Below are 21,841 nucleotides of genomic sequence, written 5' to 3' on the forward strand. Positions count from 1 at the left end.
ATAGATATAGTTAACAGTATTGCATTATGTGATTAAAAATAGTTGGAAGAGAGGATTTTGAATTTCTCATCACAAAGAAATGGTGAATGTCTGAGATATGAATAGCCTGTCTTCTGGATTGATCAATACACAATGTAAAAATGTACCAAAGCATCATACTATGCTCCCCATAAAGATACACAATCATCTATCAATTAAAAGGGAGTGGCCACATCCCAAATGGCTATGAATGTTAGGTTTTCATGATAAACCGTGTGAATACATTCATATTTAGAGATGCAACAAGAATTCTTCAATGAGATCATGAGTATGTCACAAGGAACCATTAGTCAAAAAAATGTCCACTTAATTGGTCAAAAGACAAACAAGAGGGTCATCAGCACCTGGCCAGGGTATATAAAGGGCCCAGAGAAGGAAGAAGACATCACACCTGAGAACCTCCAACTCCTCTCAAGTCCTCAACACTACTCCAGCCCACACTCCACCATGACCGGCTCCTGCTGTGGCTCCTTCTCCTCCCAGAGCTGTGGAGGCTGCTGCCAGCCCTGCTGCAGCCGCGACCCCTGCTGCTGCCGCCCCGTGTCCTGCCAGACCACCGTGTGCCGCCCTGTGACCTGTGTGCCCCGCTACACGCGCCCCATCTGTGAGCCCACAGGCCGCCCCATCTGCTGCGACCCCTGTGGCCTGCAGGAAGGCTGCTGCCGCCCCATCACCTGCTGCCCAACGTCCTGCACGGCCGTGGTCTGCAGACCCTGCTGCTGGGCCTCCACCAGCTGCCAGCCCATCAGTGTGCAGGCGCCCTGCTGCCGCCCCCACTGCTGCCAGCCTGCGCCCTGCCGCACCATCTGCAGGACCTCCTGCTGCAACCCCTGCTGCTAAGAAGTGAGCTGACTCCCGAGCAAGCAATCAACCTTCTGAAACTTGAATTTCCATTTCTCTACCTAACAAACTCCTGACCTGAGCCACCAAGACCCTAAACCAACCTGCCTGCGAAAGGAGACCTGAGCTCATCTCTTAAGACTTGGGATGGTCTCAAGTCTCTGAATAGAAGTAATGTCCTTATTTCCATCTTGGATCTAAGGTCTTGGGGGATGCTTATTTTCTAATAAACTTGACTTCTTTGGCCTCACAAATGCTGCTTTGGCTTTATTTACTAATGCTAAATGTTACATTAAATTTCAACTCAGTGAAAACTGTGCTGGTTGCCTACCATCTGCATGGTATACCAGAGACATTAAAACTGACCTAAAAATGTTCCCCTCTCTTTAAAACATTTCTATGGGGATGAGTGAAATCCACCATAATTTGACAAAAGAGTATCGTATGAAAAAATAAAAGTAAAATATACTACACAGTGTCACCAGATAACTCACTGTTGATTGGAGAGAATAAGAAAGATTGAAAGAAGCTAGAGTTTTCTATGAGTTAAGGTTCTGGCATCCAGGAAGGGCACCAAAACTATGGGCAAAATTACAGAGGGAGGTACCATAGAGTCGTGCAGAGGAAAGTCAGGTTAGGAGCACTGGATATATGTAGAGTGATAGTATAAGAAAAATTTGAAAAATGTGTATGATTTACATATTAGTCAAAGGAGTGGGTAAGCAAACACTAAGGGGCTGTTGAAAGCTTTGGGGCAGGAATTGACATGATGGTATGAAGTCTATGGAAGCTCCTTAAAATGACAGAGGTCAAGTCCACAGATTAAAAAAAAAAAAAAAATACAGCAACTAATCAGGAGGCTATTGCCCTGGTGCAAGTGACATAGGAGCTGAATTAAGATGATGGCTGTGGATTAAGAACACATGATGAATATGACAGATTGGAAGCCCAGAAAGCATATTCACTAAGTTGGATACAGGAAACATGGAATGATTAGGGAACCAAATGCGATATGTTGCATTTCTGAGGGAAACTCTTCTGGTCTGCAAACAAAAGAATTTTAACATATTTGCATTTATTTACTATGAATTTAAAGTCACTGCTCCACAATATATTCTTCCCATCATCCCATATTTCTCTTCTTGAGCTATTCTAAAATATTCAAAATAAAAGCAGGAGACATGAAGTTTTACTAATGCTAATTAATACTGGAAATCAGCGTGGTATAAAGAAAAAAGAAGTGGTCTAAGAAAGAGCGGGTAGGAATTTTATACCCAATTCTTCTGGCTACAGACTGTAGCAATGCAGAAAGTCATTCAACTTTTCCAAAATGTATTTATTCCCAGACTCAATAGTATTCTAGCATAAACTAAAAAATAAAGTAGAAGTGGTCCATACCACAAGAGCAGTGTTCCAATTTAGAACTCTGATGCCATATGGTTAACACATTTTCTTGATTAATGCTTCCTATTGATACCACACTGATTTGTGCACTAGAGCAAGATATGAGACAGACAAATAAGATCTTGTTTTCTTTGCAAATCCTTAGTGCTCTGTGAACAGTAAAATTAAACAAACATGCTATTTATATTAAGAATGATGTCAGGCTGGGCATGGTGATACATGCCTATAATCCCAGCGGCTCAGGAGGCTGAGGAAGGAAGATCATGAGTTCAAAGCCTTAGCAATGGCGAGGCACTAAGCAGCTCAGTGAGACCCTGTCTCTAAATAAAATACAAAATAGGGCTGGGGCTGGGGATGTGACTCAGTGGTCAAGTGCCCCTGAGTTCAATCCCTGGTCTTCCCCAAAACAAAACAGATGTCAGTTTCTACACCTACAATATTAAGAGGTTGGAAATGATGATTTATTTATCTTTAACCTCCACTATTCAATGATTACATGTAATCATACCTACTGACATGGTTACCATAATATGAACTGGCATGAATCATATTCCACTGTAATTCTATTTAATATACAAACTGATATCTCATAAAAACTGTGTGCTTCTACTTATTATTGGAAGGAAAGAATAAACGTATCACAGGTAGCAACATGTTTTCTTGGTCAACACTTTTTTTCATGTAACCCTAAACAGTGAAAAGCCATGTTCTTTTTTTTTTTTTTTTTTTTTGGCAACTACCAGGAGTTGCTTAAACTTTTGCTAAAATTTGCCTTTTTGTTTTTTTAACAGTTACCAAATAATAAAGTCTACCATAAGAAACTATAAAGCAGCTGAAATTTATTCTAAAGTTTTTAAATTTATAAACTATTTAAGTACAATTGATCATTCATTTCCTAAACTGTCTTCTGTTGTGATCTAGAAAAAAAAGAAAAGAAAAAACTTTTTTCTTTCTTTGTTTCCTTTTCATAAGTCCAACTGTCATGCTCTTTGGTCCAATATCATTTTATAAAACACATATGTAGTAACATAAAGTGACCTAAACTGAAAGTAAATCCTGCCTTTGAGAAATAAATGCATCTAAACAATCCATATAGCAATGATGTTCACCTTTTGTGGAGTTGAATAAACTTCTCTACAAATATTATGATTTTTCACAGTTATTGAATATGAATTTTATCCTATTTCTTATTAAAGTGGAACGGAATAGCTTTGTTCCATCCACCCTCTTGAGTTATAGATGTTTTCTCAAGTATGACTGTCTGAAGTTTAGGAGAGATCCCAGAAATTGAAAGGATGCAATATCTAGAGCGATCTATGAATTTCTATGAATGTGGAGTTTATCAGAGTTTTTGCCTAGCTTATTGTAGAGACTATAATCTTACCAATCTAAAAATATAAATATAGCCTTCATCTAAGTGGCCTTACATGAAGGCATTCCTTGATTAATAGTTCTTTTCTGGAAATTTTAGTTCTGGTGAATATGATTTCAAAATCACAACATCGTATAGGTAAAGAGTCACCTTGTCAGATGCCACAACCACAAGCATGAGACTTGAGTGGGAATTACGGCATTGTTTGAAAATGAAACATCAATATTGCCACCAAGGACGAACACATTTAGTGAGCATTAGCTGAGCAATCAGGAAAAACCTATTTGGAGATATGTTTAAAGTAACTCAGCATTTGAATAATCAGAGGGCCCTTAAAAAAACTGGTTTAAAGACTAATAAGATAAAAATGCCGTCACAAACGGAGGAACTGGCTAAGGCTTATAAAAAGCCCGAGGTGGAATAAGAAGCCATAACTCAGAAACATCCTTTTGCAACACAATCCTCCAGCCAACCCCCGACACCATGGCCTGCTGCTCCACCAGCTTCTGCGGATTCCCCAGCTGCTCCACCAGTGGGAACTGTGGCGCCAGCTGCTGCCGCCCCAACTGCTGCCAGACAGGCTGCTGCCAGCCCAGCGGCTGCCAGGATAGCTGCTCCCAGCCCAGCTGCTGCCAGACCAGCTGCTGCCAACCCAGCTGCTGCCAGACCAGCTGCAGCCAGGATAGCTGCTGTGGCTCCGGCTGTGGCTCTGGGAGTGGAATTGGAGGTGGCCAGGATGGAGCCATGAGCTACCGCATCAGGTGGTGCCGCCCAGACTGCCGCGTGGAGGGCACCTTCCTGCCACCCTGCTGCGTGGCGAGCTGCACACCCCCCACCTGCTGCCAGCTGCACCATGCCCAGGCCTCCTGCTGCCGCCCATCCTACTGTGGACAGTCCTGCTGCCGCCCAGCCTGCTGCTGCTACAGCTGCCCACCACCCTCCTGCTGTGAGCCCACCTGTTAAAACTTCCTTCTGAGAAGAATATCAAGAAGATGGCACTTCAAACTAACCAAAGAAGAGTTCCAACAAATTTCTGAATTCCAATCCCCTTAACCCAGCTCACAACTCCTTGTCACACAGGTACATGATTTCCTAGGAGGTAGATTCATTCTCGGTGGAAGATCAAAAACTTCTCATAGACCTTAGCATCAACAGAAGTCCTACAATCTGAAAAGGGATGTGTGATATTTTACTATAAATGTCATTTAAATTGTTTCAACAGCTTCTTGGGACTAGAATTTAATAAAAGCCATCTTTTCAATGATGAGTCGTTGTTAGAACTTTATTTTCTTTGGAATCTGTTAAATATGGGTTTTTTCAAAATCTCTACAAAGCTCTATAGTTTTTCTTTATTTTTATTCTTTTCATAACGATCTTTGAAAGTGGTTTTTGTTTTAATTTGTTTTGCTAGTAAATGGCCCAATATTCTTCAGCCAAAGTATACAGTTAAAAGAACCCAATGCATTTATGTAGAATAAATAAATAAATAAAAACACAACAGTAGTCAGCAACTGTTTCCCAATGCCCTCACATGTACAAAGCTACACATGTACAAAGTGGTGGGCTCAGTATTAGAAAAGATCAGTTTTGCGAAAAAGGAAGTTCTTGTGATTCAGCTTTTTGAGGTGCTGCTAAACCCATCCATGCATCCATTTGAGTTGGTGTATAACTCTTTCAACATCAAAGGTATACAAAAGCAAATGCAAACTGGGGAAGATCATAAACTCAAGGTTGTAAAACATCACCATAAGATGTAGAGGCGTCCTGATTTCTAGTCCCAGCTTTGTAACTAACAATCCATGGCTTCCTCTTTCTTTGTTGTTCTTTCGTTTTGGTACTGGGGATTAGACCCAGGGACACTATACCACTGCTATATCTTTTTTAAGCTTTATTTTGAGAAAGAGTCTTGCAAAAGTGTCCAGGCTGGCCTTGAACTTTTTATCATCCTGCCTCAGCCTCCTGAGTAGCTGGGATTACAGGTGTGCTGTCCCTGCCCCCAGTTCAATTCATGACTTCTTGGGCAAGTCACTCCACTTACCAGGACAACCACTTCTTTTTTATTTTTTATCTCTTATGGGTATATATTAATTATACAGACTAATGAGTCTCATTGTGGCATATTTGTACATATATATGTGTGTGTGTGTGTGTGTGTATGTATATATATATCATAATTCAATCAGTTGGACTTCCCGTGACCTCCATGAATTCTCTCTCTCTCACCCCTTTCTCTACCCGAGTGGTCTCCCTTCTGCTTTCACGTCATCTCTTTTCTTTTTCTTTTTCCTTATAGATTCCAAATGAGAGGAAACACATGACACTTGTTTTTCTGAGTCTGACTTATTTCAACTTAGCATGTTCATACACAAATAGATAACTTCCTAAACAAGTGCCATACCGTCAATCCCTTCAGATGTCCCAAGGGGGAAAAAATGTTGAATGATCAAACAATATTCCATGCTTCATCACCATCTTTGAGGTCTATAAAGCACATTAAACTATATATTATATATATTTAATATACACAAAGCATATTAGACTATATGGTATGTAATGTATACCATATTATAAAGTTTCATATATATTTAATACATTAATACATATTTAATATAAATTTATAAGTATTAATACATTTAACACATACAATACATATATAATATATGTAATATAATAATATATACATAATATGTTTAATATATACATATGTAGCACTTTAGAAAACCAAGTGTCATTAAAGGGACTGAGGTGACCTGCAATAAAGAAATCTCTATAGCCATCATTCTCAAATTGATTTAGCCAAGAAATCCTCTGTTCATATTTTGCTTGTTAATATCCTGTCTCTCTAATGCTATTCCAAGCATGCTTTGGAAAATGATGAGAGGGAGTACCAACTGATATTTTCACAATATGTATACAATCCTGTCATGTATTGTGAAACAGAAAATATGATGTTGGACCATGCACTGTCGATATCACTCTTTTTCTAATCTCCAGAAAGTGTTCTGAAATAAGGCAAAGATAAAATAAAAGATACACAATGGGGTTCCCATTCCATAGGATACAATCTTTGGTCATAAAATCAACATGGCGATCCACCACTGGGAGTCAAGGGACATGGGAGGTGATTACTTTAAAGATCATGGGGTATTCTTCTGGGATGATGAAAAAGTTTTAAAACTGGAGAGGTGGTGGTTGTAGATTAAGGCACTGAATGTCACTCAATTATATACTTCAACATGATTAATTGATGTTATGTGAATTTCACCTCAATTTACAGTAACTGAAGGAATGTGACCTCCACTCATACAATTTTACTAGAACTAGATAAAGGTGCCACTTTTATCTAGTATGAAGGTTTGAAGGTGCCACATCATACCTGGGCATGCAGCTTATGGAGCCTACAACATCTTGGTATGAAGAACAATGCACTCCTTCCTCAGAATGGACAGAACCCCACATCAGGGCACAGCCTGCATTTCTGCACTTAGTGGCTCTATAGCATGGTCAACATTCAATTCCCCTCATACACAGATTTCTTTTCTCTCATTAGGATAAAAAGGTTTAGTATTGATGTACCTTTCACTTAAACGGGCTTTAGCTCAGAAGCACCAAAAAGAGCTGGGTTGGCATTCAGGTGAACTGAGAAAGATCCTAATACTTGGTTTATAATAAAAAGTTGTAGGTGAAAGGAGATCCTTGAAGTTTATTTGCTGTCCAGTCCAGGTCACCAGAATCCAGGAGCAAGGATGCCCTTGGTGTGCTCCCTTGATTGATGCATTCACCAGATCTTATTCCTTGGAAGTCTAAGTGAGGCAGATGCAACTGGATTAGAAAACTAGTAAAATGGAAGTGAAGGATTTGGAAGAACCCCCAAAATTTGTAACTAGAAAACATTATTCCTAACTTCTTTTTTAAATTTGTTTTGTTACCTTTTGGGTTTGGCATCACAGATTGAACCAGGGCACTTAAACACTGAGCTACATCCCCAGCCCTTTTTATTTTTTATTTTGAGACAAGGTCCCAGTAAGTTGCTAAGGGCTTCCCTAAGTTGCTGAGGCTGGCTTGGAACCGGCAGTCCTTCTGCCTCAGGCTCCCAAGCTGACATAAAGAAAGACACAAAGAAAAGACAACTCAAAACATTAGTGTCTCTCCTAAATAGAGGTCAAATGGTCAAAAATAATAGCCCCAAACATGTCCTTTCTTCTTATGGTACTAGAATGGCCTGGGCCCCTCAACCTGAAAGAAGTAGTGAAAACCAAAGAGAATAAGCACAGTAATTTTAAAAAATCTTTTATGTCAAGGTACTGGCATGTTACCCCCTAAAAACAATAGAGTTGTAACACCATGAATGCTTGTGACCTGTTCCTCTATTTCCGTGGACCCAATCAAGAAGACATGGGTTCAAGTGGTAGAAGAAAAGATGCCGGTTAATTCTCATTTTCTTGATTGATTGAGGGGAAGTAAGGGAATGATCAGATTAGTTTTCATTCTGTTGCTGAGGAATAGAATTCTCACTGTAATGCCAGTGGCTCAGGAGGCTGAGGCAGGAGGATTGGGACTTCCAAGCCAGGCTCGGTAACTTAGCAAGGCCCTAAGTAATTTAGCAAGACCATGTCTCTAAATAAAAAAAGTAAAAATGGCTAGGAATGTGGCTCGGTGGTTAAGTGCCCCTGGGTTCAATCCCTGGTACTAAAAAAGAAAAACATAATAATTCCCTAAGGGCAATTCAAAATCAGAACATGGAAACTGAGTTAAATTGAAGAAGATGTTGAAAGCATTACCGTGGCGGAAAAGCCCAGAAATTGAAATCCGAAGTGCAACACTTACTGTCTACAGTGCTATTATCAATAAAGTATTTCAACTCCTCAAATATCTAAACTTTTTGCAAGCGAAGATTTTTTATTAGTGTATTATAGCTATACATAATTGTGGGGTTCATTCTGATATAACTATACATGCACGGAATATAATTTGTTCCATTTTAGTCCCTAGTACCTTCTCCCTCCCTCCTGTTCTTCCCCTCCCTATTTCCCCTTCTCTACTTCTTTGGCCTTCCCCCTATATAATTATCTTTATAAACTGGTACTTTATAGGGTTTATAAAGGTGGAATTCACTGTGGTACAGGCACACAGTGTAATTTGGTCAAACTCATTCCACTGATCCTCCCCTTTCCTGTCCCTCTCCACTCCCCTTCCAACCCCCTTCCTCTGGGTTTTTTTATCATCTTCATAGAGCTGGTGAAATCTTCTTGAATATCAAAGATTCTGCCAAGTATAGATATAAATTCAATAGCTCCTACAAGAGTGACAATGACTTAAAGCGCATTTTAAGCATCCAAGGAAAGAATAGCACGTCAAAGAAACTTAAGAAGCAGCCAGAAATTCACAAGGAACATGATCTTCTATTTCAAATAGGATGCGGGATTTTCAAATATGTCTTAATTCTGACTTGGGAATAGTTTATGACCTCTGCTCAAAACCTTCATTTTTGGACAAACAGAACAGCACTCGGTATTCTGGTTCAAAGCCCCTGGCTGGCATTTGAACTTCCCTTTCTCTGCAGTACAGCCCATGCTCCATGGAGGCCTGGTCACCTTTCACTTCACCCTAATGAAACCTTCATCTTTAATGGGCTGGAAAAATTATATGATTTGAATGTGGCAACAGATGAAGGTAGACTAGTCTCTAACATCTACAACGATCCGCATACTGTAGTTCTAACAAACAACTGACACATACTCCATTGTAAATATATTGAATATAACTTTATGCAACTAAAACCATTTAAATTTATAGAATATCCTGAGATAAAAGATTGGGCACAGTCACAATTAAGTTCACACTTTTGGCACATGTTCATGAAGCTATTAAAAAATAAACAAAATCTCTAGCAAAGTCTCTAATTAACATTGTTATTATTTATGCTAAGCTAATACCTCTTCACCCTCAAAAATGTCTGGAAGAAAGAGGGCAAGTTTTCACATCTGGGTTCCCCCCTTCGATTTTCCTTAGAACAACTGCTTACTTGAGGGGGGAAAAACGGGAACTAGCTACTGCGGTTCACAATTTAGTCTGGAGTCAGAGAGTGGAGGGTCAGATTCCAGCTTCACATTGTGACCTTGGTGTGGCCTTGGACCTGTTAATTAAATCTGTCTGTGGCTCATTTTCCTCACCTGGATCATCAGAGTAGCAGTGATACCCACCCCATAAGATTGCTGAGAAAATTAAGTGAATTGATACATATAAGGTATTTGGAACATTGAGGTATTATAACAAGCACTCCCAAAACGTTACAAATGACAACCCATTCACATTTCCCAGTATGAAAGAAAGCATCCCTTTTCTGACCAGTTTAATCTAGTCTTGCTTCACAGCTAAAGTGAAGATGAGAAAGAGAAGGAGCAGCCATTAACATTGGGGGCCATCGGCTAGGAATTGAACTCCCATGGGAGACCCTAGTATCCAGTTATAAGGGTCAAACTTGAGTAATATTGACACTCCTTAAAGGTGAGCAGCATTAGTCAATTATCCTTTGGGCAATGGAAAAATTTTAACAAACATGAGGGATTAGGGGTATGCTCTCAACGAACGCTAGTGACTACTGCACCATGATACAGAACCCTAATTGAAAGCCAAATAAAATCAACTTTTAAAGGCTTTAAGAAGGTTGACCAAATAACTCAGGAACAGGACAATTAGCATTCAGAGGCAAATTATCTAAACACAAACAAGGAAAAGACTTTGGGAATAAGGAAAAGAGAAGCTGACCAAGGATTATAAAAGGCCCCATGTGGCAGTCACTGCTAAAATTCAAGAACTTCTCTAAGCAACACAATCCTCCAGCCAACCCCTGACACCATGGCCTGCTGCTCCACCAGCTTCTGCGGATTCCCCAGCTGCTCCACCAGTGGGAACTGTGGCGCCAGCTGCTGCCGCCCCAACTGCTGCCAGACAGGCTGCTGCCAGCCCAGCGGCTGCCAGGATAGCTGCTCCCAGCCCAGCTGCTGCCAGCCCAGCTGCCAACCCAGCTGCTCCCAGCCCAGCTGCTCCCAGCCCAGCTGCTGCCAGACCAGCTGCTGTGGCTCCGGCTGTGGCTCTGGGAGTGGAATTGGAGGTGGCCAGGGTGGAGCCCTGAGCTGCCGCATCAGGTGGTGCCGCCCAGACTGCCGCGTGGAGGGCACCTTCCTGCCACCCTGCTGCGTGGCAAGCTGCACACCCCCCACCTGCTGCCAGCTGCACCATGCCCAGGCCTCCTGCTGCCGCCCATCCTACTGTGGACAGTCCTGCTGCCGCCCAGCCTGCTGCTGCTCCAGCTGCCCACCACCCTCCTGCTGTGAGCCCACCTGTTAAGAGCCGGCCTGCTGATTCTCAACTTGAAGTTTCAAGTTTGCACTCAGGCCAGGAACTAATTATCTCTTCAACCACTCCTGGAACACTAACAAATCCTTGACCCTTTATTTGGCTTTTGTTATGGGGGTTACCAAATAGTTGGGACTCACAGAACTATGTTTTCACTCCAGAAAGACTTTGATCTCTCCTCTGAGGAAAACACAGATTTGACTGAAGAAATGGGAAAACCATTTGTGATCTTCTGCAGATATTTGACAACACTCTCCGAAGCTCATTGAGGAAGAGCCCATGGAAGAACTATCTCTTCTTCTCAGATACTTTCCCCTCTGCTACTTCACCATCCTGCAAATTGTTCCTCTTATGGAAGAAGAAGAATATGCCAATATCTAATAAATTATATCTAATGGTGCAGCAGAAATCTCTTTTCTTTATTGTGTTTGTGATAGATATTTCACACAAAGTCACATGGAAGATTTCAATCTGTTTTTTTATCCCACACTATTCTTCTTGTTAGGAAATGTGATGAAGTATGGTGGATGTTAAGCCCCATAAAAATACACAGTAAAGTCAATTACCCTAGGGTCTCGGAAATGTCCTAGGTTCTGTCACCACACATTGACTTCTCACAGTGCTTTTACAAATAAGACAGGTATAGAATCTAGAGCCTAAACATGACTTATTCTTCAATCACAATGTTGCAGGGGACAGGCGAGGCAGGACACCAAATAGAAAACTGAAAGGTAGGCTTATTTGGCTATAGTCAGGTTCAGAGGGCAAAGCTTTCACTGTAACCAATCAATCCTTCTGCACCCTGAGGAGAGGCAGTTTAGAACTTTATACCCAGCGTGTAAGAGGAGGGGCTCAGAAGTTCACAGTCTGCAGAACTTCACCCCAAAGCAGCTTTTTCTTTCACTGTTCTGGGCAAGTCAACCTTTCTTCTCTCCTCCTGCCAGTTGTTACCATGCAGTTACCCAATTAGTAATTTTTTTCTTTTATCTTAGAAAAGTAAACATCTCTGTGAAGCTCCAGCTCAAGGCCAGAGACCTGTCTTTTTTTTTTTTTTAATCACACTTTGCATTTGCAAACACACTTCTACAAACTACAATACCGGATAAATGTTTGTGAAAAACTAGTAAAGGGGCATTCAGCACCTGGAGTGCTGATCTCTTCCAGGCCAGAGGCCAAGTAAGATAGAGCAACAGGAAATGGAAAGTTTACCTTTATTGAACTCTTCTATAGAGACTCTTCTGCTGATAGTCCTAAGATCAATTATGGTGAAGATTTCTGGAGAAGCTTAGTTAAGAAAATGAAGCTTAATTTTCTGTGGAGCCACTGCAAGAGGGATGAAATTTCAGACCATCTTCAAACAGTGGTAATATGTGCTAATAAAGCACATTTTTCTGTTTGTATGGAATCTCACAAGTTAGAGCAAGAGAAATATAAGGAGGAGAAAACTGAAAAAAATACAGTCCCAATGAGATGGAGTATTTTACTCCAAAAATTTTTTCCCATTTCCTAAACAGAAAGTGAGAATAATATATATATATATATATTATGTATTGTATAATACATAATATATATAATATAATATATATACATATATACATAATATATATTATGTATATGTGTATATAAAATATATATATTATGTATATATGTATATATGCACATATATACACATATATGCATATTTATTATATATAAACACATTTGTATATCATACACATACACAACATATTTATACACTTTCCAACCTAAGTGTCAGGAAATGCTTCATGTGTTTAGATAGTTTTTCAGACAAGGTTCAGGATTAATTCACAGTTCCCTGGACTTAAACTAGAGGGTACTGAAAGTATTTTTTTTATATATGTATAAAGAATAGCACTTTGTTTAAATTCACAACACTTCATTCATTTCAATGTTAATGAGAACTGGAAAATTAGAAAGCATAAACAAAGGTAACAAATAGTCAAAGAATCATCCAATCCAAAGAAAAACCTCTGAATGACAAAACAGTAGCAGAGACACATTCTATCCTCTTTCCCCCTTGATTCTAACTACTGACCACTTTTCAATATTACAACCTAAATAGCTCTTGCTGAGAAAAAATAAATAAAGTAAAATTACAAGTGACTTTGGTAAAATGCAAATTCAGCTTTTCATCAGGACCATGAACTGCTAATCATTCCTTCAGTCTGCATTCCACAAGCAATTATTGAGCATCTACAAGCAAGGTAGTATAGAGGCACCATGTAGACAACCAAGGTGAATCTGACATGGCCTTAGGGATCATGCCCTTAAGGAATGGATGACTTAGTAGAACAATTACACATTTTTAGCCCTGGAAGGCGTCTGAGAGATCATCTCATTTTATAGATGAGTAAATCATTGTTCAGAGAGATTAAGTGACTTTTCTGGGCTCACACAGTCACATAGTTGTAGAACCAGTTTGCAAAGTTCACTTAGTTGAATTAAATGATTTCTCAGTGAAGATCTCAGTCCCCTAATCACCTAAAGCTTGGCCCATTTAATGTCTCTTTCAGCTTCAAATCCTATTATTATTTTAAAATTCAAACTCACCAACTAAAAATGATTGAGGTCTTATTGGTTGGGGAATGATTCAATAAATTCTGGTATGATCAGCATCTGGAAAATTGTATAGCTATTAAAATGAGTTACAAGTATAGGATATATTAAGAATTTGAATAACATAGATAAATCTTATCCATAGGTCCACAAATCTATATATGAATTCTTAGAAAAACACAACCTACCATGAAAAAAGGAGAAAATCTGGACAGACCTATAACTAATAAGGAGATTGAATCAGTAATCAAAACTTCCCAAGAAAGAAAATCCAAGAACCAGATTTATTCACTGTTGAATTCTACCAAAGAAAAATTAACACCAATCCTCAAAATCCTCCAAAAAATTGAAGAGGAGAGAACACTTCCAAAGTCATTCTGTTAAATCAGCCTTACTATACCAAAGTCAAGTTAAGTACACTCTAAGGAAAAAAAAATCCCTTATGAATAATCATAGAAAAAGCATTAACTTAGTATTAACAAACAATGTTCAATGGCACATTAGAAGGATTGAAAAATCACTACCAAATAGGACTTTATCCTAGAATGCAAAAATGGTTCAACATACACAAATCAATCAATGTAACACACTGCTTTAACAGAATTAAAGAGAGAATACACAATCAAAGGAAGCATTTGAAAAAATTCAAATTCCTTTCATAATTTAAAAAACATTCAATAAACTAAGAATAGAAGCAAACTACTCAATATAATAAGTGCCACATATGAAAATAATATACTTCCCTTATACTCGACAATGAAAGACTAAAACCCTTCTTTCCCCTAAGATTAGGAACAAGATAAGAATGCCAACTTTTATCCATTTGATTTATAAGAGTCCAGGGTGTTCCAGCCAAAGCAATTGAAAAGGAAAAAAAGCAAATTATCTCTGTTCAGAGACCATATAATCCTTGATGTAGAAATCCCTAAAGATTTTATACACGCATACTACAACCAATAAGTGAATTTAGCAAAGTTACAAATACAAAATCAGCACACAAAATATCATTTGAATTTCTATACATTAGCAATGAACAATCTGAAAAGGAAAGTAAGAAAGCAATTCCATTTATAATAGCATCAAAAAAAATAAAACACTTAGGAATAAATTAACCCAGGAGAAATAATTGTACACCAGAAACTGCAAAATATTAACTGAAATAAATTTCAAAAGATGCAAATGAAAGATTTCCCTGTTCATTGATTGGAAGACAATATTGTTAAGATAAAAATATCAACGAAATCTACAGACATAATGAAATCTCTATCAAAATCTCAGTGGTGGGCTGGAGCTGTGTCTCAGTGGCAGAGCACTTACCTCATATATGTGAGGCACTGGGTTCCACTCTCAGCACCACATAAAAATAAATAAACAAAATAAAGATATTATATCCATGTATAACTAAAAAATATTTTAAAAAAATATCAGTGGTGATTTGCACAAATAGAATATTAAAAATTCATATATAATCATGAGGGATCCAAAATACTAAAAACAGTCTTGAAAAAGAAGAATAAGGTTAGTCTCACACTTCCTGATTTTAAAATTTATTATAAAGCTGCAGTGATTAAAACATTGTAGAACTACTTAAAGACATACATATGGACCAGTGCAATAGAGTACTCAGAAATAAACTGTCAGATAAATGGTCAAAAGATTTTCACTATGAATAGTTTTTAAAATTTTCTAATTTAAATGTGTATTAGACCCAAACTTCACTGAAATAGAAGATGTTTGTGTGTATGTGCATACGTGTATTGCAGAAGCAGAGGTAAAGGTGTTAAAGAATATACAACCAAGTGCCAATATTGATTATCTTGGTGTATTAGTTTTGGAAAAGGTGTTGTGTGGGGTGGGGGAAATAATATTAATTTGTCTTTAATCTGTAAAGTTTGACTTGTTTCAATATGTATCTATCATTAGCATGTGGCATATATTTTTAATTGAACAACCAGTAAACAATTTTCAGGTAAAAGTCATTAAAGGCTTCAGTTGGTAATATGCGCATTGGTGACTGAAGGCAAGAATACAAAAATACAGTTCTAGGACCCTGTAACTTGCAGCTGATCACAGAAAGGCAAACTTGGTTTGGATGCTGATGAATTAAGAGATTGCTCATGTTTTGATGGCAATAATATCATTTGTCTTTTCGAATCTGAACAATTTGTTGATGAAGTCATAATCAGGATTGAATGTCAACTTAGGAAGAAATTTTCAGTTCAGATAAACTGTGTCTAAAGGTTATAGAAGGACAGGTATGACAAAGTGAGCCAGGGCAGTGTGTGCCCCAAGTCTAGTCTGCCATGTGAATTACATAAAGAGGTGCTGCTGGGATTGGCTTCCATGAAGCACCTTCTCTTAGTTTAGAGGGCAAAAAAGACACATAATGAGACTTAATTGAACATTGCCCAGAGCGGACAATTGAAATGCTATTTATAATTTTCTAAACAACTCAAGCATGAGCCAATCAAACACTGACAATTCAATTGGCAACAAGGAAAGATGCTAAACGTTAGGTAAACATGTAGCTCAGGGGACTATATAAAAGGCTGGGTTTAGAAGGTAGGTACAACCAAAACTCAGAAAAATCACTTAGCAATTTAGCTCTCAGACAGACTCCTGACACCATGGCCTGCTGCTCCACCAGCTTCTGCGGATTCCCCAGCTGCTCCACCAGTGGGAACTGTGGCGCCAGCTGCTGCCGCCCCAACTGCTGCCAGACCGGCTGCTGCCAGCCCAGCGGCTGCCAGGATAGCTGCTCCCAGCCCAGCTGCTGCCAGCCCAGCTGCCAACCCAGCTGCTCCCAGCCCAGCTGCTGCCAGCCCAGCTGCTGCCAACCCAGCTGCTCCCAGCCCAGCTGCTGCCAGACCAGCTGCTGTGGCTCCGGCTGTGGCTCTGGGAGTGGAATTGGAGGTGGCCAGGGTGGAGCCATGAGCTACCGCATCAGGTGGTGCCGCCCAGACTGCCGCGTGGAGGGCACCTTCCTGCCACCCTGCTGCGTGGCGAGCTGCACACCCCCCACCTGCTGCCAGCTGCACCATGCCCAGGCCTCCTGCTGCCGCCCATCCTACTGTGGACAGTCCTGCTGCCGCCCAGCCTGCTGCTGCTACAGCTGCCCACCACCCTCCTGCTGTGAGCCCACCTGTTAAGAGCCAACCTGCTGATTACTTAAAAATGGAAGGGGAAACAAGGGAAAACTATGTTCTTCTCTGAAGAAGTATACCATTTGTTGGATGCTAAGTATCATGATGTTGCTAAGCTACTCCTAAATAATGGAACTCTTGGTCAGGACCCCTAAGGAAACCACATATGGATCATCATGCACTGGAGACCCTGCCTGGCTTGAACAGGTCTCCAGGATGGGGAAGCTCCTCATCCAACAACACCTCAGCACTCCTCCCCATTTCTCTATCCCCACACATCTTCAGACCTGCTTTCCACTGTGACTTCTAATAAAACGTTGTAATGTCCAAAGCAAACAGACTTATGTCCTTCTTCTACCTTTAAGCATGTTCACCTACAACTGGAATTCAAGGAGACCACTCTCCTTTTGCATTCCAATAATAATCCTTGGGGATAAACATATAGGCTAAGCTAGAAATATTAAATGCAAGTTAAATTATGCTTAAATCCATCTATTACTAAAATTTTCCATTCATTACTCTTCATAGTTATTCAAATTTTTTCATGCTGTACTCTACCAAGATTGGGTCTAGACCAAGAGAGCCACTTTCCACTGAAATTTTCGGGTTGATCAAAGCTTTTGAGTTCCTACCTAGATATCTAATCTCTCTAATGTCTAACCTTCTCTAATCTCTCCCATTTAACATACCAGGTGTTTTCCTTCATTCATGCCCAACATAAAGAAATGGTATTACCTACTAAATAGGTTTGAAAATATCTATCAGATACTATCTATTTTCTAAGAGCATTTGGGTTTAATTCCTATGCCTTAGCCTGTCTCATTCATTCCTCAGACTCTCAAATTGGTCTCCAAACTTCAACTCTCAATATTCACCTTCATTTACTGTACGTATAAGAGGTATCTGTGGTCTAAATGACAGAACAAGCAGCTCAGCAGCATACCTAGTGAGTTCTACCATCACCATGTCAGACAGCTGCATTAGAAACCTGAAACAGCTATGTCATGATGCATAATTTGTAACCCAAGCAAATATTGTTCTCTTAAGAAGCGAACACAAACTTAGAACAAAAAGAAATAGCTTTTACCATTTAATTTTTGAATTCTTCTCTAAGCTTTTGAGTGTAATAGTCAAAAATACAAAAACACACAAACACAGGAAAAACATTAAAAATTTTTTCAAAGTTATTTTATAAGCTCCTAGCACTTACCTCTATCATTTAATTGATGGCAGGGACGTATCATACAGAAGATGCATTGCAGGAAATATAAAGCAGATGACAGTACATTCTTCAAAAGATCATAACTCCTAGACATTTTTTTTCCTGAATGTCAGTTCAACTATTGAATTCAGATAAAAATAATTCAACATTTCCCAGTCTCTTCTCACAGGAAATAACAAGTCTCCTTCACAGGTGTTACAACTTGAAAGTTCTGTTTAATAATTTATGAGTTGTGCAGGGCATTCATGAATCATGCCTTTTACTCCACCCCACTCAATAAACATTTATTGAATCAATAATAAATTCAAAAAACATTTATTAAGATGCTACCAGAGGCTAAGCTGGATACCTTCTTTTCAGTAAGCTGTTTGGTTCGCAAAAGTAAAATAAAATAAAATAAATAGTTTTCTGGCCTGGAACACAAATAGTATTTACTCATTTCAAATTAGTAGAAATCAAAGGAACTGTAATGGTAATTTGATATGATGTTGGAGTATTTGTGGTGGAAGTTTTAACTCTATGTGACCAAAGTACTACTTCATTTCAGCAAATATCCTGGTTCTAAACTCAATGGAATTAATTCTATATATCCAGGAGTGAAAAAAATAATACTTAAAAATAACACAATTACCCTAAGCTTTAGAAGTCTGGACAGACAGTCACGTGGAATGAGGACTGTCAAAATGAGGGTGTCAACTGACTGGTCTAAAGTGGGAGGAGTCTTTGAACACGGGAAACCACAAACATATTCTAAAGAGCAAAAGGCTGATATGACGAGTCCCCAAAACCTTATAAAACAGAGTAATTTCCAAACTGCTGCCCATAATATGTCTTAAGTATTTCAATGCAAGCCAATCAGAGGACCACTAAGGAACAAATTTAAACAAAAACAAGAAAAATATGTTAAGAATTTTATAAACAGCTGCTGGTTCAGATATATAAAGGCCCCATGTGGCAGTCACCTCTCAAACTCAGATACTCCTCCAACCAACCCAGGTCTCAACCCAACTCCCAGCTCTCAACCCAACTCCTGACACCATGGCCTGCTGCTCCACCGGCTTCTGCGGATTCCCCAGCTGCTCCACCAGTGGGAACTGTGGCTCCAGCTGCTTCCAGCCCAGCTGCTGCGAGTCCAGCTGTGGCATTGGGGGCGGCATTGGAGGCGGCTTTGGCCAGGAGGGTGGCTTCGGAGCCGTGAGCTACCGCATCAGGTGGTGCCGCCCAGACTGCCGCGTGGAGGGCACCTTCCTGCCACCCTGCTGCGTCGTGAGCTGCACACCCCCCACCTGCTGCCAGCTGCACCATGCCCAGGCCTCCTGCTGCCGCCCATCCTACTGTGGACAGTCCTGCTGCCGCCCAGCCTGCTGCTGCTACAGCTGCCCACCACCCTCCTGCTGTGAGCCCACCTGTTAAGAGCCAGCCTGCTGATTTTTGATTGCCCAGGATGCAGCATCTCTGAACTATTCATCCTCTTGACCATCCCTGAACCACTAAGATGTTCTTGGACCTCTATTTCATTTTCTCTTGTGTGGGCTATCAAGGGTCTGAGAATCACCATTCTGATTCTATTCTATAATGAATACATTAATCTTCACTGTGGACAGAAAAATGCTGTGAACCCATCTTCAGTTCATCAAATTGCATGATGATATTTCTGATCCTCTTGCAAGACTGAAAACTACCACCATATTCTGGAGTTTTTCCTTGAAAACTGTCTACAATGCTTATTTTCCCACCTTGCTTTATGATCTATATTTATCTTGTTTGCCTGCGATTATTTTACAATGCCAAGGCACCAGAGTATAGCCAAGAGACATTCCTAAGATGTCATCAGAGAGAAAGGAAGGTCTTCACCCAACATCCAGCTTCTAAGAAGTCAGCTGAACCTTTCTACAGTTCAGCATGAGACCTCTCCCTTGTTTTTTGGATCATAATGATCTTGCCTGTTGGCTATTTCAATTATATCTGTGGCACTGTGTCTTCTGATGTTTCTTAATAAAGGTTATATACTGGGCAAAGAAACCATGGTCTGTGTTTCTACTTTTACATCTAGTGGTTTCACTGCTTTTAATTCAAGAACATCTACTTGAAAAAATTCAGTTGTTTCTTTTTGAGAATGAAGCCATATAATATATAACATATCACATATTAACAATAAAAATATAGTAATCGCCCCTTCTAAAGCAGGGATGATGGCAAAAGATGAAGAGTGAATGCTTATCCCTGAGGTCCTTATTATCCAGAAAAAAAATAAGTATGAAAATAGCTATACAAAATATAAGGAGGTAAATTGTGTTCTCATAGCAACTCATAGAAGAATCCCTCTTGGGTGAATAGATACTTTTCAGTGAATCTTCCCTGATAGGACAACATCCAATAGGGTGTATCCCTACAGGACATGCAGCCCCAAAAGCCAAGAGAATGTTGGCAGCCCCAAAAGCCCAAGAGAAGGATGTGAAACAATGTACGAGGTAGGGAAGAATATTTTTAATCTAGAAATGTAATAAGGAGAAAAATAAAGAGAGGATTGATCTAGTCAGGAGGTCAGGAATTTTGCTATATGTTCCCCTCCCCATTAATCCTTGGGATGGGTCAACTTTCCTGCAAAAAACAGTGAACAAGCTAAGTCTTTTGTCTGGTTTGATGTCATGGGAAGATCACAGCCTGGGACCTATATAGAGCAAGGGGATCATGAAAAAGTAATACCTCAGGAATGTGCAGAAATTGTCAAAAGGCTTTGGAGTGCCAATGCAGTGGAAATTAATGCCTAGGGTCTGTGAACTGCAATGAATATGGGAGGGTCTTAAATAGGATCTGGAAAAGAAGAAATCACTTCACTTTAAGACCTGTAGGGGCTTGTGCAATGGGGGCTGCATCAAGGAAATCTTCACAAAGGAGGTAATCTTTGAGATGAGGTTTGAAAGTTATTCCAAATGAAAAGAAAAGAATGAGTAGAAAAGAGTCGGATGCACACCTGTTAGAATGGCTTAATCCAAATCAATGACGACACCCAATGCTGGTGAGGTTGTGGAGCAGCAGGACCTCTGGTTCATGGCTGGTGGGAATGAAAAATGGCACAGCCGCTTTGGAAGACACTTCAACACTTTTTCACAAAACTAAACTTGCTCTTAGGTTGCGGGGAAATGACAGGCTAGAGGAACCCACCATATAGTAACTGCTCCCCAAGATTCAATCAAAATGGCATGTAGCTGCATGATGGGGGAAAGCCTCGGAATGTGGCTCAGAGAGCCAGCAGCCAGGTGAGACCCAGAAATATGGGGTTTTTGGATAGGAAGAGAATTAATCAAAGAAATGGACTGCTGCAGCATCAGGTGGGCAGTGAGTGGCTCAGAGCGGGAGGGGTGGCTCCCCAGCAACCAGTGAAAGAAAGTTTCCCAGCAAGTTTAAGAAAAGTAGGCTCTGCTGTCCAGAGAAACCACAAGGAGAGCAGAAAAACAGGCCCAGATACTTTGAAGTGTGGGAGTGTGTCCTGGCACTTCCCAGCGGATGCAGTGAAAATAAGGAATCAGTGCCAGCTGAAAAAATCTTATTGTTCAAACTTTCTGTGTGGGAGAATTCTGTGTGAGAGATTTTTAATCTCCCACACAGCAAAGTGAAAGGCACCTTCCTATGAAATTGGCAATATGAACTCTGTGGAAAGGAGCAAGGCCAACAGGGGTTTAAGTGAGCTAGGTCTGAGTTGGGTAGAAAGCTGCTATCTGCGCATCCCACCCTGGGCCTGGTCCTGTCCCCCACACTGGGAAGCAACTGGTGGATCTGCTGATGAGACCTGGGCACTTCCCACATACCTCTCCCTAGCACATGGACAGAGGCTCTCCAAACAAGGGGTATCGTGCAGTCCAAATCAGAAATATAGGCTACCTA

The 21,841-nt window shown here is 40.1% G+C and overlaps 5 protein-coding genes across 6 annotated transcripts; all 5 read left to right on the forward strand.

The window, feature by feature from the left end:
* Positions 1-486: 486 nt before the first annotated feature.
* On the forward strand, positions 487-879 carry LOC114101889 (keratin-associated protein 2-1-like). The gene has a single exon (XM_027947033.3). It carries the CDS (start codon positions 487-489, stop codon positions 877-879), a length of 393 nt encoding a protein of 130 aa, XP_027802834.2.
* Positions 880-4,138: 3,259 nt separating this feature from the next.
* LOC117794555 (keratin-associated protein 1-1-like) lies at positions 4,139-4,618 on the forward strand. Its single transcript, XM_034635208.2, has one exon. The coding sequence runs from the start codon at positions 4,139-4,141 to the stop codon at positions 4,616-4,618; it is 480 nt and encodes a 159-aa protein (XP_034491099.2).
* Positions 4,619-10,513: 5,895 nt separating this feature from the next.
* Positions 10,514-11,005, forward strand: LOC114084040 (keratin-associated protein 1-3-like). Its single transcript, XM_071603455.1, has one exon. The coding sequence runs from the start codon at positions 10,514-10,516 to the stop codon at positions 11,003-11,005; it is 492 nt and encodes a 163-aa protein (XP_071459556.1).
* Positions 11,006-16,218: 5,213 nt separating this feature from the next.
* Positions 16,219-16,740, forward strand: LOC114084028 (keratin-associated protein 1-4-like). Of its 2 annotated transcripts, XM_071603460.1 has the most exons (2): positions 16,219-16,281; positions 16,399-16,740. In XM_071603460.1, exons 1-2 carry the CDS (start codon positions 16,219-16,221, stop codon positions 16,738-16,740), a joined length of 405 nt encoding a protein of 134 aa, XP_071459561.1. The 2 variants fall into 2 exon arrangements, with proteins under 2 accessions (XP_071459561.1, XP_027781029.2); XM_027925228.2 differs by having other exon boundaries at positions 16,219-16,740.
* Positions 16,741-18,994: 2,254 nt separating this feature from the next.
* Positions 18,995-19,369, forward strand: LOC114084041 (keratin-associated protein 9-3-like). The gene has a single exon (XM_027925240.2). It carries the CDS (start codon positions 18,995-18,997, stop codon positions 19,367-19,369), a length of 375 nt encoding a protein of 124 aa, XP_027781041.2.
* The last annotated feature ends 2,472 nt before the right edge of the window (positions 19,370-21,841 follow it).

Source organism: Marmota flaviventris, chromosome 17, assembly GCF_047511675.1.
Source record: "Marmota flaviventris isolate mMarFla1 chromosome 17, mMarFla1.hap1, whole genome shotgun sequence".
NCBI lineage: Eukaryota > Metazoa > Chordata > Mammalia > Rodentia > Sciuridae > Marmota > Marmota flaviventris.